The following is an 18,302-nucleotide window of genomic DNA, read 5'->3' as shown; positions in this document are numbered from 1 at the left end:
GAGTGTGAGAAGTGCTGTCGTCGAAGAGCCGAGAATTCTGGCGTCTAAGAGCTTGATGCGATTGTCACTGATGCGCACCCCTGCCATGAGGGTGTCGCGTGACTCATGGGGGTCCAGTCCGTGAATGATCCCTCTGAGTGTAGTGGTGGGGGTCCCGTACACGCGCGCGGGGTGGGGTCTCTCATCCAAAGTACGGTGGGTAATTCGACAGAGCTCCGCCGCTGTGTATTCGTGCGGAGTGCTGATCACAAGGATGTTGGACCCGGCATGAGGTCGGAGGATGTACATTGTCTTTCACCAATCACAGGCAGGAACGAACTAGCGCTGCCGAAATGATCAGAGCCGGGTAGTTCTTGAGGGCGAGTTCACGTGTTGGTCGAATGACGACTTTGATATCGTTTTTCGGGAGGTGAAGTTGGACGGCGGGTGCCCGCTTGACTGGTTTGTTTCGGCGGCTGTCCTGACGTGTTCGGTGGGTTCCCGCCTACGGAGGCATAATTAGAATCGGAGGTAGATGAATTTTGATCTTGCCTGGATCGTCTGCGGAGCTTCTGTGCCCGTCGCTTGTTGATTGCGTGCTCGCAGCCTGGACCACCATCAGGAAGTGAGCTCGCATTCTCCACAGATGAATAAGAGAGAAGTTCCTGGCTCTGCGGGGAATTATAAGCCCGCTCCTCCATCGCACCTTTCTTTCTATCCGCAGGCATCTTACAATAGCGAGGAACGAGTGACGAGATGGTTGAATTCCTTCCTGCCTGACTTTTGCACCGTACCGACCATACTTTGGCCGCTTTGGCCAAGGTATACTTTGGCTGCAGAGCTAAAGTGCACTAGTGCCCTTCTAGTGCACTGTAGTGCTGTCCACGTGTGGTCGTAAAAGCAGTGAAGGTCTGTGATGCGAAGTAGTAACCAGCGCCTGCGTTGGTGCTTTTTCACTTGCTTGTTTTGCAGTGCCTTTGTGTAATGTTGGATTCATTGACTTAATATTAAATACAGCAACGTGACATAACAAATTTTTCCTAGGGCATCATTTGCAGTGCATTTGCTAGCTATTCAATCGTCAAACGAGTGCCGGTCGACGTCATATCCGCTGCAAAGAACCGCTACTGTGTGACGACGTCGTCATACCATAATTTTTCTTCCCGAGCAAATGACAATATTGAATACAGAAACATGCACGTTCCGACCGGGGGTGTAACATCACCATAACTCAACAATTGCAACGAATAGCAAAACAATGCACTAAAATTATGTTGCAGGACCCCTTTAAAAAAACCTGAAAGCTCCTACAAAGCTGGCTTTTTCGCCCTGCGTAATCGTATAATGACGTCATTACACAGAGTAATGCCGCCAAAATCACATTAACTTCTTCAACATTTTCAAGTACACCAACAGCGTCCGTATTTGACGCACGAGAAATACTACAGACACGACTTTATAAAAGTTGGTTTGGTTTATGGGGTATAACATCCCAAAGTGAATCAGGCTATGAGAGACGCCGTAGCGGAGGACTCCGGAAATTTCGACCACCTGGGGTTCTTTAACGTGCACTGTCATCGCACAGTACACGGGCGCCTTGCTTTTCGCCTCCGTCGAAAAGCGGCCGATGGAGGCGAAAAGCACGGCGCCTGTGTGCTGTGCAATGTCAGTGCATGTTAAAGAACCCCAGGTGGTCGAAATTTCCGGAGTCGTCCGCTACGGCGTCTCTCATAGCCTGAGTCGCTTTCGGACGTTAAACCCCATAAACCAAACCAATTTTTATAAAGTAAATTGTCGAAAATTCAGCTCAACGAGCTTTGAAATGCGCAGTGTCGATTACGAAATTTTAAAGACGGGACTCGCATTTAAACTTTGGTGTCACAGGCCTCCAACTTCACGAGATAACATAGTGCCCTCTAAAACCGAGTTATTATTTTTTTTTATTAGGAAATTGTTTTTAACGAAGTGTCCAATCACCTAGATCGATCACACACGTGATGTCGGCCTTCCATAAAACAATCACCCTCAAGACGCTGGTTCGTGGTATGAGGCCGAAAGCCCGACGTAGTGTGCACAGTTATATAAGATTTTTCGTCCTTAATTGTCCCCTGTTGGGTTTTTCCGCATTACTTCTGACCTAGCTCGTGGCACGTGTTCTTTATATCAGTATACGCAAACCTTATTTTATTACTAAACACTTGTTAATTCGCGCTTCGCCTTTTCCGTACTAAGAATTTAGCTCATGGGAGGCACCCGGCATATCCAACAGGACTTTTTGACGGGTTACTTGGTACATGATCTTGATTTTTATAGCGCTTAAGAAAAACCACAGGAAGAAAGGCACAAAAGGACAGAAACGCTTCTGTCCTTTTGTGTCTTTCTTACTGTGGTGTTTCTTCAGTGCTATAAAAATCAAGAGCATATATCCAACTTGGCCAAGTTCTCGCTCTCTTGATGTGCACAGACCAATAACGCGTGGTGAAACACGTGGTAGCAGCATGAGCTTACTCAGCTTAGTTATATATCGTAAGCGCAGCTCGCGATTGTCGCGCACCATGGTCGTTTCGAAGCGTCGACAAGGTATATACCTTGGCTAGCCACCATACCTTGGCGTCGACGCTATCTCACGTCTCCCGTAGTTTCGCTCTTAATCATGGGAATGATATCGAAACATTGATACGGGATTTAGGCTCAAGTTCAAGTTCAAGATAACTTTTTCCGCCTATGTTCTCATTGCAATGCAGCGAGTCGAAAGTCCCGCGCCTTAAATATCTGTTCTCTCTTGTTTGTTTGTTTTTTGTTCCTGCTCCAGGTTCTACAAGCTTCCATGCAGCAAGTGACGGAGCCATCGATTCTTTTAAATAATCATTAATATTTCGGCCGAAACGAGGATGCTTATGCCGGCATATCGGACTGCATATATTCCAAAGGAGGCTATGGTATTCCCGACGCTGTCATATTCGCAAACCTTTTTCGGTAATCGTCCTATATTGGGTATCGGTAGCAGACGAATTTGTAGGGCTACACGTGGGCTACACTTCAGCCATGCTTCAGCCGCTTCCCATGCCGCTTCTGCTATGCACATTGTCAATGCTGCTTGCACAGTTCATAATATGGTAATAAACTGTTTCCACTTGTACGTGTTTAGAAGGAAAATGCTCTCTTTTTTTTTTTTAATTGAAATATGTCACACTGTGCCAAAACCTTAGTTTTCCTTTTCGCCGCCAGGACTGTATATTTTCAATATGGCAGCCGTCAGCTGATTTTGCCGGCTGCAATAGACTCACTGTTTCGCTTCGTTTCTTTTTGCTAATCTCGATAAATGCTGCACCTATTCATGTACAAGGATGAGAGCCGTTTCGTTCTTGGACAAAGTCGAGTACGAATTTGTGGGCAACTTTCTGCAGCATGCAATCTGCTTGGGAGACGTCGACAACGACAAGGTGAAGTGTCGCATTTGCGCGCCTTCCAGCCGTGTGCTCTGGCAGAATCTTTCACATGATGAAAGCGGGCTTGAAATCGTCACACAGGCTCAGTTATAAGCTGTGTCATTAACTTAGTTCTAGTTTCTAATGAAAGCTGTACTCTACCTTGGAGTATTCTCCTATAACATTGGATTAAGTAGCTGTTTCTGTTTTCACGGGATGCTGTCAAATGAAGTTGTACGCTTAGATGTAATCGTTTTTCTACTTGCAAAGGCAAATGTTAAGCGCTTGAGAGCAGTTCTTAAAAGTTTATTGGTTTGTAGAATTTAGTCTTACATCTTTTACTTATGTGCAGGCACTGCGATCCAAAAAAAAAATTTATCAGACTGGGAAACACAAGTAATACATGTACACGAGTCTGAGAAGCACTGCTGGTTCAAATCTCAACACTTTTTTTCATTCATGTTACCAGCACCTTTTATATAATTATTTCCTTTGTATATCTGATGGAATAAATGTCACTCAAAAAACATCAAGATAATAAAATACAGCTGCACGTACATTAGGCAAAATAGCATGCACAATACACAAATGCATGCGAAAAGAAATTGTGGGCGAACGATGCACATGGTGCAGCGCCGTGCCTGAATATGGTAGCCATTATATGTGCATAAAGCTTGGCTGGGAACAGTTTAACGTGAAAATGAAAGGGCATATCTGAATTTGTTTACTTAGCTTTTTGAAATGTGTGCTAAATACTTTATAATAATTTTTCTATTAATACCCTTCCTACCTATCACAAGGCAAAATAAAGCAGGCAGACTGTTAAGACTAGGAAGTTATGGCTTGTGCAAGATATGGGTTACATTGATTTTAGACCATTTTCACTGTTTTCTTCACTGTTCCTGTAGTGCAGAAAACTGTGGGGCAGCACCTCCTTTCTTATCTTCTCATTTTGTATTGAAGTCATGTGACTGAGTAATATGTGTGCTGTTTCTTTAAATTCAGCAATGCAGGCTGTCCACCTCATTCACTAAAATGTTTATTTGTTTTTGAAAACTTATCACATATGCCCCCACTTTGTTGTTCTTTGTGTTTCATGAAAAAAAAAAATGCTTGTTCTTCCCAGAACATTGAGCTGGTGGCCGCCAACCTTCAGGGGGACCTTGCTGTGTTCAAGTTCCAGCAGCCCAGACCATGGGCAATGGCGTCAAACTTGGGCGCGGTGAGAATTTTGAGTCTGTGTACCCTTGTCAGACGCCTTGGAAGCCGTTATTCACCTTGTGCAACATTTCCGAAATGATCATCAGTTCTGCAGCTTGAGTGAGATCAGAAGTCTAAGAGCACTTGCTCTGCTCTCACTTAACTCCTCAAGAACTGTGTAACAACACACACATTTTGTGTGAGCTCGCGGGTTGCTTAATATGTCTAAATGAAATCATTGCTCCTTGTGGCTTAATAGCTCTGTAGCTCTTTGTGCTTTGATATAATGTAATTTGTTATTTTGTTCAAACGTGCATTCATTTGGACGCATATATACATTTTAGGACATTGTCGCATATTTCTGCACGCAGAGAGCCTGTGCGCAGAGAGAGAGAGCGCGCAGAAAGCATGGAGAAAATGGTAGCAGAAGAATGATTGGACTTACGGTTCCAAAATCCTTTGTATGCATTTGTGGGAACACCTAGAGTTTAGGAATATATTTAGATTGACAGTGACAAGCAGAAACCTTGCTTCAGTCTTAACGAGGGTACAGCCTCTTAGCTGAGCTAGTGAGTTATGCATGGCTCTGGCACCGAGTTGTGCAGTTACTTGATACAAAGCCTGTCTAGTGCATTTGCTTTTTCCAACGGAGTGCTTCTGTGCGTCACTTGTCTCCTCTTTTCGCACTAGGGTGCTTTGAGCTACTCAGCCATTTATTCAAGCTCAGAATTTGGCTTTTGAGTCTTCCCCTGTGAAAGAAAAAAAGCCGCAGAGCATTTGTTTCTAATGTTTTCTCCCAGCTTACATACATGTTAACTGGAGTTTTCAAAAGTGGAACGCAGGGCGATTTGTCATGACTGACGGAGGCTGCTTTTTTACCTTGTATGCTGGCCTTGCACGTTACTTGCGCTTGGTAACAAATCTGCCTTTCGTGAAGCATGTGAGCTGTGCTTGGAAACAATGTTCAAGTTTTGCCAGGAGAAGCTTTTCAATCAAAATCAAAATTGCAGAGGGCTTAGGGTACCTTCCAAGATCCTTCATTGATGTGTGCACTTGTAAAGGCTGGTCACATTATGCTGTATCCCTTCTGTATGATGAGAGCATAATGTAAGACAGACCTTTCAGACTAGCCTCAAAGCAAACTCATTATGGCTGAATTTTTTCCTGAACTGGACAAGCCAATGGTCTAGTTCTTCCTCGGGAAGATTGTGCAAAATGCTGTTTAACTCGATCCTCTCAACTTGCTCACATGGACAAGAACCTTTTTGAGTGGGCCACCAGGTCGTATTCAAGGAATCTGTGCATGATGAACACTTTGTTTCCTTTAATTAATTTTGCTGTGACCCATGATCCCTCTGATGCCTTTTCGAGCTTAGTGCTGGAGACAAACAGATTTGTTCTTTCTGGCTAAGTATGCCTTTTATGATGAGGAAGAAGATTATCCAAGATGCAGGTCTGACTCCTAAAATTGGCCCCTCTGCAGTCTGCTAATGGCCCACAAATTGCAGTTACATGCCAAAAATTGTGGTAAAAAAAATAAGTCGAGCATTGGCTGACATGATGTTTACATGCACAGATTCCTTTGCATTTGTGCTGTAGCCTCTTGTCTCTGAGGAAATGTAGCAATGTTCTTCCAGCCTGGAAAAACAATGGCCACTTGTGAGTGGCCTATCACACAATGCATAATATGGGGCATTGTTTGGCACAGCTGCAGTTTTTCTGCTGTATGAGAACTGTGAGCAGTCTTCAGCAAGCATTTATGGGTGCTTTGTTTTGTGACAAGAGGGGAGGTGTCACAGAGGTTTCTAAAATGCACAAGAATTGGCTAACTTGAAGTCTTAAATTCTATTTTTTAGAAAATCATATTCTAGGGCACCTGCTTACTGTTTCCTTGTAGACTCCTCTTCATACGCGTTTCTCCTCACCATAATGACTCAGCGGTTGGGGCCTAACTTCTGTGCCCAGGGACACGGGATCGAATCACGGCCAAGGCAGCCTCTTTTCAATGGAGGCAAAAAACAAGACGTCCATATACTGTGTAATGTCTATGCACGTTAAAGAATCCCCGCTAATCAAATTTTTTGGAGCCCTCCAATATGGCCTCCCTCATAGGCAGAGTCACTTTAGGGCATTAAACTCGATAAACCAAACCAAACCATATAGTATGTTTCTTTTATTTGTGGTTTGCCTGCCGCTGTAATATGCTGATACACATTTGCTTAACCTCTTCTGTTGGTTATTATTCTATCATCTAGCCTTCTTTTGGCTTCAGCACTTCTGTCAAGCTTAGCTCCTTGTGCAGTGACCATGATTTTACGAGGACCTCGCCAAATGTCTTTGAAGGAGTCTTTTTTATTTGGTATTTAGTGTTGGTGTTGTCCCCAAGCATCAAATGTAGAAAGCGAGAACACTGCCTGCATTGTGAACTGCATAAATATTTAGCTTATTGTTTTATGTGCAGGCTTTCCATCCTGTTTGCATGCTATAACAGAAATTGTGACTTTACGGCTAGAATATTTATGTATACCTGTTAAAGTCACAGAACAGTTCACTTTGGTCTAATCAACATGTTGTCAAACTTGCTAGTAGGCATCCAATGTGAGCTACCTAGGGGATTGATTTTGAATAGCCTCTTTTAACTTCTGTATCTTTTTCTTGGTGCCAACTGTGGGCAATGTTATTTTTTGTATAAGCGGCAAACTTTTCAAAAGAAGAAACCATGTGCTTTTGATTGCTTACAGTAGTAGTGAAAGCATGTCGGCAGAGGTCATTTTTTAAAAGGTTCTTAAGGCTTTGAACAGCAAGATCAAGTTAAAATGCCTAAATAAAATGAAGCTCCATTAGAAATGAATTCTTGACAGATTATATGATAAGCCAAATACACCCATTAGCACTCTTAACCTGAATGCTCGACAGCATGGTTGGGACTGTTGCCAGTGCTGCGAAGTGTTGGGTGCTGATGCCACAACAGTTACCTCGGTGCTTGCGGTGGCTGACGATAGCTGAAGCTCGAGTTGATAGATATTGCTAGTCTTTTGCTGTTGGGAGTGAGTGTAGTCAGAGTGGTCGTGACGTGCCTCAAGGCTCAAACAGCAACAAGTTGGGCCTCAAGAAGCTAGACAACTCTAACCAGCACATTTATTTCTCATTCATCTTTACATACACACACTCACACCGTAAACGCATATTTGCTCTGCTTTTCCTACTTTTTCTTTCAAGTGGCAGCTTTGAGGCAAAACATTAAAGGCTTGCCAGCAAATGCAACCCTGGGGCAGTTGTTTGAAAGTGTCTGAAGCTTCTTCAGACACTCACAGAGAGAAGGCATTTTATGCTTTGCTTACCTTTGGTGATGAAGGAGGCTAGTAAACTTGTTTTCTTAATGTGCTTTAACCATTTTCGAGCCTTGGTGTGCCAAGACTCCCAGCATTAAACAGTGTGGCAATACTGCTTGTCCTGAAATTTAGAGTCTGCAACAAAGCCATTACTTCATTTGTGGCAGCTAGCGATGAAATTAAAGTTGAGTATAACAAATTGAACGTTAGCATATTGTTCCATTTATGTAGTGTAGTATACATCTATTTCCTTCTGAAAACTAGCCCTGGAATGATTGCTTTGTTTTTCTTACTGCAGGTAGCCACTGTGATTGTTGGTGACATGCTGAATGACTCGCAGGTGGGTGATGCAGTCGAGCTTGATGTCAGTCGATCAAAACCTTCCCCATGCCAGTTCTGCCTGCCTGCCAATTTATGTTGCTTCTGAATTCTCTTTGCTACCCAGTGTTAAGAAATACCAAACGGTTTTGTTACTAGCTCAACACCACCTGCAGCAAAAAGTGGTGAAAACTGAAGGGTGGTGATTGTCTTGTCTCCATCGTGTCTCCATCTCGTGATTGTACAGCAATTAGTGTGGATCCTAGCATCCATAGTCTGCTTGAAATAAGGAGTGAATATTTCCAGCTGTGCAATAGCGAAGCGGGCAGGCAGTTATGGGACCATAGATGCAGATAAAAGCTGTCGCCATATGGGGCCTAGTAGGATGCAGAAGGGGCATAAGCTCACACTAAAAATGACTTTGCATTCATATTCATATTGTCCTGGTTGAAATAGGTGGCACCTGTATGCGGCAGGGTTGTGCACTTACAGAAATACAAAGTAGCTTTGGGGAAGATAGCCACAAAAGCAGCAGAAGTGCACCTATATGTTTTTTTGTGTGTGTGCAGCAATGACCTCACCTACACATCATTGTCATGCCTGCTTGTCGTACTCAGCTTCAAAATAGAATCAATTAGAGGCAGTGTTGCAGTAATTGCACAGCACCAAGCACTTGGTTGTAAAGGTGTACAAGAGCAGAAGCAGGTGCTAGGGGCACCGATGCCACCGTTTGGCACTGAAACAAGCTTGGCTATGACAGGTTATGGTGCGCACTTGTCTTTCAGAAGATAACCAGGTTCATTTGTTAATACTTTTGACTGTTTCCTTGCGTGACTGTATGTTATGGTGCGCACTTGTCTTTCAGAAGATAACCAGGTGCATTTGTTAATACTTTTGACTGTCTCCTTGCACGACTGTACGGAGGACACTTGTAATCAAACGATTATTTTATTGTGCCTTTGCAGAAAAATTAAGGCTTGGAGGTGGGGATTTGGATTGCAATTCTAGACAATCATGTGCTCGCTGCTGTAACATAGTTTCAATGGGAGTTCTGACTTTTAAGGACCTGTTTGACACTCAGAACAAAATAGAGCGCTGCACAGGCTAGGGCCGACCTGAAAGCCGGAGCTGCTACACCGGGCCGGGCCTGGGTCTGAAGTTGCAGGCTGGAGTCAGGCTCGGGCCCGTACATATAGAGCCAATTTCGGGCTTTTGATTCATTATTGTAGAGGGAAGTACACTTGAGGCTTTACAGTAGTGCCATGGGTGAAATAATCCTGCGGCACATGCCAAGAACGTGCTCCCACACCACATTATTGTGGCATGAAACGTTTATGAAGCAGCTGCTTCAGCTCTATGAGCAGTAATCACCGATGTTAAATCAGCAGTGAAAGTAGGTCATTGCTTTATATCCATTGCCATGTTGGCCGATGACTACGGGATGGTGGCCTGCATTGCTACAAGTTTTTCATTTCATCAACGGCAAATGCTAATTCACTACCGATTTCCCCCAAGGAAGAAAACTAGTTACAATATCAACGAAAAAATTGCGTGCAGGTATGCAAGGTTGGAAATTGACGAAGGCCTGCTAAGTAGTGGGACATTTGTTATCGATCAATGGGCGGAAGACATTATTGCACTGCAACCTTATGTAGGGCTAAATTATCATGCCCATGTACTATCCTTCAAACTAATTCTGATAAAGCTTCTTCCACCCGACCGCTTTCTGACTTGTGTGAGCATCTCGGGAAAGTGAAGCCTGGAGTGAGATTCCTTAAACAAACGCCGGTTGTCCCATGGAGTAGGCCAGTAAAATCACATCATGAAACTTGAAGGCTGCAATGATAAAGTCGGTTTCAGAACAGCACGATGCTATTGAAAAGCTTTTGAACGAGAGAGGTTGCCAACTGCTTGTGGAGGTCAAAGAATTCATTGAGTGTTTTAATCGTTCAAGAAGGCCAGTGATAAAGTGGAGCATGGAAAAATAGTGATCACTTTCACAGACAGCTCGGCAATCCTTAAACTGAAAGATAGTGCGCCAAAATTTCGTGATGCTAAGATGCAAGTGAAAAAAGTTCACAAATATGTAACCATTGTAGGGTGGGCCACTTATGACACAGCACTCAAAGTGTTACTTAAACTGTGCCGTCTTTTTTTGAGAAAGAAAAACGTTGAGAATGAACTTTTCTGTGAAAATCCAATCAAACTCAGTAGGCTTCTTTTTTTTATGAATTCGGGGACTGGCGCGATGCCAGCGAACCACAGTAGTTTGTGATGAACTAGAAAAATATCTTCACACCACTGACTCGTGAATACGCTGAAGACTTGCTGGTGTGGTGGAAAAGTCGGCAGAGAGAGTTTCATCGCCTTTTGCTTCTTTAACGAAAGTTCTATGCATTTCAATGCGAAATAAATTTCTGTGCTATTGCCTTCTTGGTACAGAGAGTCAACACTGATCTGATAAAAATTTTTAATCACATCTTCATCAGCTTGGGTAACACCGGCATTGATGTTTAGGTGTTCGTAGAGATTCGCGCCAATCAAACGTCTCTGTTGTGGCCTACTCCTGCCTCGACATGGCCTCATTCAAAACGGGACATAGCTCAAAGCATCTCTGATGCATGAGTTTTCTGTTGTTTCTTTTGTTACGAAAAGTTCAAATGAAAGGCACGTGGTGAGCTAGGCAAGCTTGTTGAGTTCTTAGCCACAGAATCAACCCCTTGTTTAGACTTAGAGCTAGTGCACTTTTGGAGAAGCAAACAAGCTGCTTTCTGAAGACTTGCTTTCCTATCAAACGAAGAACGTGTTAGTCATTCTGGCCACAAGTTATAGCTCCGAAAGAAACTTCAGCGCTTCCAGTTCATTATCCAGGAGCACCGCAAGTGCCTCAGTTCAGTCCATAATTTATTGCTGTTTGCACAATAAGTTCATTATACATATCTGCTGTGCCCCTGTATATTCAGCACATTTGTCATTTCAAACGTGCTGCGAACTCAGCATTTCAAGGTCTTGGATAAACTTATCATCCTGAAATTGTTTTCTTCTGTATCATTGCTTCAACTGCAGTGATAGCATGACGGGCCAGGCCCAGGCCTAGTGTCGGGCTGGGCCGAGCTTGAGTCTGTAGCGCCGAACCTGGGCTCAAAAGTTTGGCCTGTGCACACCTCTAGTTAAGAGGGCCCATTTATAGGGGGTCGACAAGCTTCGCTACAAATATATGCATTGCTGAACACATATTTCACATTTTCTTTCCCACAGTCATCCATGATTTAAAAAGCTTTAGGCATGAGCTTGCTATTAGTGTATCAGTCGTTGGGATATAGGCTGCCTTGATTTGAAAATGCAGGCTCGCCTTACAGAATATTCAGTTGTTGTATTTCAGGCTGGCTTTTGTTCTGCCCTTCCCTATAAAAATATGCTAATAGCAGGCCCTGTTGAATCTTTTGCACTTTCTTCTCTTGCCATTTCTTTCCTAACAGAACAAAGTTCTCAGCATCAGCTCTGATGGCTGGTGCCACATCTTCAGCGTGCATGCAGATGCAAGCGTGAGTTTCATAATTTTTCTTTACTTTTTTTGTTCCTTTTTTTTAGATTACATCTGACTTCTTTGCTGGTCATATGTTAGAAAAAGGCTACCAGCTCATCTTGCGTTTTTGTTCCCTGGTTTTTTTCTGAAAGGACGAGGATCGAAAGCAGCTTCAGCCCTTTCACAGCCAGCGATTGCCCGCAAATACGAAGATGGCCTTGTTAGCCGACATCAGTAAGTCCTGTGCATGTCTTTTTGTAGGCATGAAATGTTTTCAAATAGTACTTTGTTCAGGTTTTCAGAAACAAAGTAGAGAAACAAAGGGGTGCTCTGTTGTAAAGTTTGCGGCTGGTGGCATATTGAGACGACATTTCGTATTCGCACTAAAGGACAATCGTTGACGCTTCCTTATACTGTTGTGCGTAAAAAACAGCCTCACCTCACATTGGACAGCACCGGTGCAGTTTGGTACACCTTGCACAAAGAGTGGATCTTTGTCAGTTGTACCTACGCGCTCAGTTTGCACAATTGTCTGACCTGTCTTTGAAAAGTAGTAATTTATTGACGAGTGAACAGAAAAATTGGTAGAGCTAAGCTTAGCGGCTTAGATGTCAATCAGCCTGGGCTGATAGTACGTGCAGGGTCTTGCTTTGGGACCTACTTGTGAACGAATGGAGGTTGATGAAGACTGTGAAATACAGTGCGACAATTCCTTGCACAAGCGACGCCGGGTAGCTGTGATGTCATGGTTGCCTAATACAGCAGCCAGGGGAGCTGATCTGCACGCTTCACCATGAGTTAGAGTCATGTCCACGGCTGATAGACACTTTTAGTTGGGTGTACGTAGTAAGCACGCAAATGTATTGCTCACTGTGTTACGTGTGCCAGTGTGAACATGACGCATTTAGTTGGCCATGTCACAGTGCCTGTCACAGGGTTGCCATCTAATGACAGTCCCGCTGCGGTTGTTGAGTGGTTACGGCACTCGACTGTTGAACTCAAGGATGTGGAATCGAATCCTGGCTGTAGCGGCCGCTTTCCGGAGCAGGCAAAAAGTAAAAGTAAGGCGCTCGTGTACTGCACGATATCAGGGCATGTTAAAAAACCCCAGGGGATCGAAATTTCGAGTCCTGCTCTATGGCATTTTTCATTAGCCTGGGGCACTTTCGGACGTCAAACCATCTAAACCAAAACCATCTAGTGACAAGCAGTCAAAGCACTGGAGCACTGGGTTGAAATAAACTTTGATGTGTAATTAGTACTATGGGTTTATGAATATTCAAATACGAATGAAATATTGATCTGTAATTACTACTATGCATTTGCACAGTACTAATTACAGATAAATATTTCATTCGTATTTCATGCGAATATTTAAATATGAATCAAATATGTGTGTTATCTGATTTGCATTCGTGTTCGAAAAACAGATGTTCGGGATTTTTGAATATTTGAGAATTGCCGAATACACTGAAAATCTTTAAGTTCACTGCAGTTTCATTGCACTGTGTGCTTTGCCACAATTCTTGACTGCGTGGACTTGCAGTGCCGGGATGGCAGTCTTCACATAAGGGAAGGTTTCTCTTCACAAAACTTGATAGGATCGTTCTGTGAAAAGGGAGCTTTTCTTTTTGTGAACAGGCCCTTCCCGACAGTGTGTGCAAAGCGAACCCGATGAAACCAAGGAAAAAAACGTTCTCACTTTGGTTTCACCTCAAATACAGACAACCATCGTGCAGGTGTTTATCAGATAAAATTACTGTGATTCAAATGGTTTTCTGCCATTTTTGCATTCCCTTTCGGTGGACATTTTTGTCTGATGCTTTGGAGGCTGAAATAACGACAGTTTGCTGTATTGAGCAGTCATATAATAGCTTCATCCAATTTCATGCAGTTCCTTCTTATGCAGAAAACTATTTACAGAATTTTGTAATGAAGAAACAGTTTTTACTATTACCGTAGACACAATAGTTCCACCTTTGTCTGCCATGTTCGTCCCCGTGTCCGCTCCACTTCTTGACCAGGTTTCATTTCAGGCCGTGGTGCACCCAGTTCACTCAGCATGCCTGAAGAAAAATGTTATTATCCCTCACAGTATGATCTCCGTGCATCACGGTAGTGCTTCGTTATGGACAATCAATTCATCGTCTGAGCCCTTAGTTTTACCAACGGGATTGAAGCTTGCCTCCTGTGGACCCGATGCGCCCCACGTCGTTGCTTTGTTCACAGATGCTACGAGTGCCACCGTACCTCTGCCTGCTGATGAAACTTCGATCTTCCACATGATCAGCACCGATCTCAGCTCACCTCAACGCCGTACTCTTGTGGATATTCTTCTACCCTTTTCGCCTATGTTTGACTTTTCTCAAACAGATGGACCGACCTCTCGCCCTGCACATCGGACCCATCATACTATCGATACTGGTTCGGCTCGTCCCATTCGTCAAAAGCCATATCGCGTGTCCCCATCTGAGCGCAAAGTCATTCATGAGCAAGTGGAGGACGTGCTACGGAAGAAGGTGATACAGGAGTCATCTAGCCCCTGAGCTGCCCCTGTTATTCTTCTACGCAAGAAAGACGGTTCGTGGCGATTCTGCATCGAGTATCGGTGTCTAAATCCTGTTACGGAAAAGGACGTCTATCCTCTTCCTCGCATAGACGATGCCCTCGACTGCCTCTCTGGTGCGTCCTATTTTTCTTGTCTTGATCTCAGATCTGGCTACTGGCAAATTCCAATGGACCCTGCGGATAAGAAAAAAACAGCCTTTGTAATGCCAGGTGGCCTTTATGAGTTTAATGTTATGCTATTCGGGCTGTGTAATGCGCCAGCCACATTTGAACGCTTTATGGACACAGTTTTGCGCGGCTTAAAATGGGACATTTGTCTTTGCTATCTGGACGATGTCATCATATTTGGGAAATCCTTCCAAGAACACAATGACCATCTAGTACGCGTCTTGAATTGTCTGCACAACGCCGCCCTAACTCTAAATTCGAAAAAGTGCCGCTTTGGAGAGCGCCAAGCGCTGGTGCTAGGACACCTTGTCAATGGTGATGGTGTAATGCCGGATCCCCAGAAAACTGCCGCTGTTGAGTCTTTTAAACCCCCGCAGACAGTGAAGGAGTTGCGCAGTTTTCTAGGGTTGTGTTCATATTTTAGACGCTTTATACATCACTTTGCTGACGTTGCTTACCCATTGACGTGCCTTCTCAACAAAAACTCCACTTTTGACTGGACAACAGACTGCGACGCATTATTTCGTCAACTGAAGTTTCTTTTAATATCGAAACCCATCCTACATCACTTGGATCCTGCTGCAGTGACAGAATTTCACACGGACGCTAGTGGAATCGGTCTCGGGGCAGTCCTTGTCCAACGGCACGATGAACGAGAGCATGTTATCGCGTACGCAAGTCGTACCTTGAGCATGCCGGAGCGAAACTACGCAGTCACCGAACATGAATGCCTGGCTGTAGTTTTCACTGTGCAATGTTTCCGTTCATATTTGTACGGACGGTCGTTTACTATCGTAACTGACCATCATTCACTCTGTTGGCTGCGGAACCTTCAAGACCCATGTGTTCGCCTCGCTGGGCCTTCCGGTTACAGGAATATGACTTTGCCGTGATGTACAAAAGCGGGAGGCGTCATGCAGACGCAGTTTGTCTTTCTAGGATGCCAATGGCCACGACTGGACCTGACAGTGATGATTTCGACAATTATATATCGACCCTCGAGCGAGCCAGCGTACCTACAAGCCGTTTTTGTGTGCTTGATGGCCTCCTATGGAAAAAGAGTTATTTGCCTGTCGGCCAGCAATACCTACTCGTAGTTCCCAAGACGCTGTGCACGGACGTATTGCGTGTTATGCATGATGAGCCAACTTCTGGGCATTTGGGATCTGTTCGAACACTCCATCGTGCTCAAGAAAGATTTTACTGGCCCAGAATGCACTCGACGATTGAACAATATGTTGCCAGTTGCAAGCAATGTCAACGCCACAAACGTCCAACCGCAACTCCATCTGGCTTGCTGCACCTTGTGAAGACCCCGACAGCTCCGTTTGATCAAGTAGACATTGACCTCGTAGGTCTGTTTCCGAAGTTCATGGATGGAATTCGCTGGATTGTAATCTGCGTGGACTATCTCACACTTTACTGTGAAACCGCCGCTCTTACATCTGCTACGGCGCATCAGGTGCCGCTTTTCTTGCTGCACTCAGTCATCTTACGACACGGGCCGCCACGAATTGTCATCACTGATCGGGGCCGACAATTGCTGATGTTGTTGAAGAGCTCATGCGTTTATGCGCCGTAACTTTCCGACACTCGACGCCATACCATCCCCAGACAAATGGCTTGACTGAGCGCGTCAACAGAACGGTTAACATGCTAGCCATGTATGTGGACGCAGGGCATAAGAACTGGGACACCATACTACCCTTCATCACGTAGGCATTTAATACCGCCACGCATGAGACGACTGGGTACAGTCCATTTTTCCTGCTCTATGCCAGACCGCCACGCTACTCCCTGGATACTATCCTGCCCTTCACAAGCCGTGAAGTCCCCTGCCTGGCTGAGACCCTCTGTCTCGCCGAAGAAGCTCGGAGAATCGCCCGATTACGGTCTGGTGCTTCACAAGAATGTTATAAAATGCGATACGATGCCAGTCACTGGCGGGTCACGTACTCTGTAGGTGATTTAGTCTGGCTGTGGCGTCCAATTCGGCGCCGTGGCCTACATCAAAAACTCTTGGCCCACTATGATGGCCCATATGTGGTTGTCAAACGCATCAGTGACTTAACTTATGCAATAGCCCGCCTGACAGCATCGGGTCGTCGTCTGACATGTTGCCCGCTTGAAGCCGTGTCAGCCTCACGCGCCTCACGAACACGCCCAGAGCGCTTAGGCTGAGTAGGGGGGAAATGCCATGCCACTGATGACGAGGAAGGATTGTGCTGGTCTGGGAGAAGAGGAGAAAGCGTTGGTGCCGGGGGGCTAGTAGGCTTCACCTTATCCCACTGCCATATCACTGTAAATAAACACCCCTTTGCTATTTCACCGTGACAATATACTGGATTGTTCAGTGAAGTATACACTTCTGTGTAACTGTAGTTTAATTTTATTACCAACCACTTGTGAATTGTTAAATTAACAAGATGAACTATTTGACTGAAGATAAAGCGCACAGGAAGACACACACTAGAGAAGAAGACACAGGACACGCGCTATATTGCCATTTTTTTATATTTTCATTTTTTTTTTGTTCAGAGATCACATATTTGATATTCAATTCAGTATTTGAAGGCACTTTTTTTCATATTCATATTCAAAATTTTTAATATTTGCACACCGCTAGTAGTTATTGATAAGAGCAGAGCAATAATTGCATTGCCCGCCTTTCTATTCCAACAAGAAAAATGCAAAAAGTGAAGAAAGCGGAAATGCTGAGAGAAAGCATGAAAATGACATACACAGCTTGAAAATAGCCAAGTTATCTATAAAACAAGGGATATTTGTGGCTTATACCTTGTTGCGTGGACAAGGTTTAGCGCAGCAAAAATGAATGCCACCATATAAAGTTACCTACCGCTTATGAGGAGGTGGCGATGAGATGTACTCATTCCAAACACTAGCAGTGGCATAATAAAAGTCACCATTTTTATTGCTCCATTTAGATTTCATTCAGTGATTGTTTCGAGCCACAATTGCAGACAAGCCCGGGGCCAAACTGGAAGTTCAAGCACTTATGCTATTGTGCATGCACACAGAACAAAAGTGCATTCAGGATATGGGCTCTTTACTGCCACTGTGCTTGGCTACTTTACCCAGAAGAGTCTCCTTAAGCCTTAAAAGATACAGCTCACACTGAAAAAAAAAAGAAAGGAATTTAATGCCTTTTGCTAGACAGTTTTTGCTCATTTTAGAGTGGGACTTAAAGAAAAACATCTCTTAGCTACATCATCCGAAGGCCCTATGGGTACTGTTTTACTGCACTAACTGATCAGAGCAGCAAGCAGCTAAGATTATGATGTACCACCATATTTGTGTAACAATGTGTGTCAAAGTCCTTGCACTTATAATTTCTTCCGACCATTTTAACTTTTTGTTTAGGTAACAAGAAAAGCTTGTACAATGTTCTACTTCCTAATTGTAAAAACTGTCTAGTTGCGATCAGTGTAGGTGCAGTCTCACCGTAGGCTTGAGTTGCATCTGGCTTCTTTGCATATTATCATTGGGAATGCTGTTCCAAGTTGCTTGTTTCGCATTCCTGCAGACAAGGATGGGAAGATGGAACTGATCCTCGGATTGACTGACCGTGTCGTTCGAACATACCAGTGGAGTTCTCTCTATGAGGTGCGTGTTGACACAACCCTTCTCAGCATAAGATTGCCAAGAAAGTGTCTCACCAGGTGGTCGAAATTAATCCAGAGCCCTCCACTATGGCAGCTTTCACAGCCCATGTTTAGCTTTGGTATGTTTAACTGCACAAATTGCGATTTCTTTTAAAACTCG

General features: G+C 44.1%; 1 protein-coding gene across 1 annotated transcript in view; it reads left to right on the top strand.

Moving 5' to 3' along the window:
- The first annotated feature begins 3,216 nt into the window (after positions 1-3,216).
- LOC146192270 (KICSTOR complex protein ITFG2-like) overlaps positions 3,217-18,302 on the top strand; it is a 60,836-nt gene continuing 45,750 nt past the window's right edge. Inside the window, exons 1-6 of the mRNA XM_084602422.1 lie at positions 3,217-3,422; positions 4,534-4,629; positions 8,238-8,279; positions 11,737-11,802; positions 11,936-12,017; positions 18,064-18,143. Of these exons, the coding sequence (XP_084458548.1) occupies positions 3,327-3,422; positions 4,534-4,629; positions 8,238-8,279; positions 11,737-11,802; positions 11,936-12,017; positions 18,064-18,143 (462 nt within the window). The 5' untranslated portion in view covers positions 3,217-3,326. The remainder of the gene's footprint in view (positions 3,423-4,533; positions 4,630-8,237; positions 8,280-11,736; positions 11,803-11,935; positions 12,018-18,063; positions 18,144-18,302) is intronic.

The sequence above is a fragment of the Amblyomma maculatum genome, chromosome 4 (assembly GCF_055883805.1).
Source record: "Amblyomma maculatum isolate TAMU_Amacu chromosome 4, ASM5588380v1, whole genome shotgun sequence".
NCBI classification, from domain to species: Eukaryota; Metazoa; Arthropoda; class Arachnida; order Ixodida; family Ixodidae; genus Amblyomma; species Amblyomma maculatum.
The sequence above is the reverse complement of the archived record's forward strand: the minus strand, read 5'-3'. Positions and strand labels throughout refer to the sequence as shown.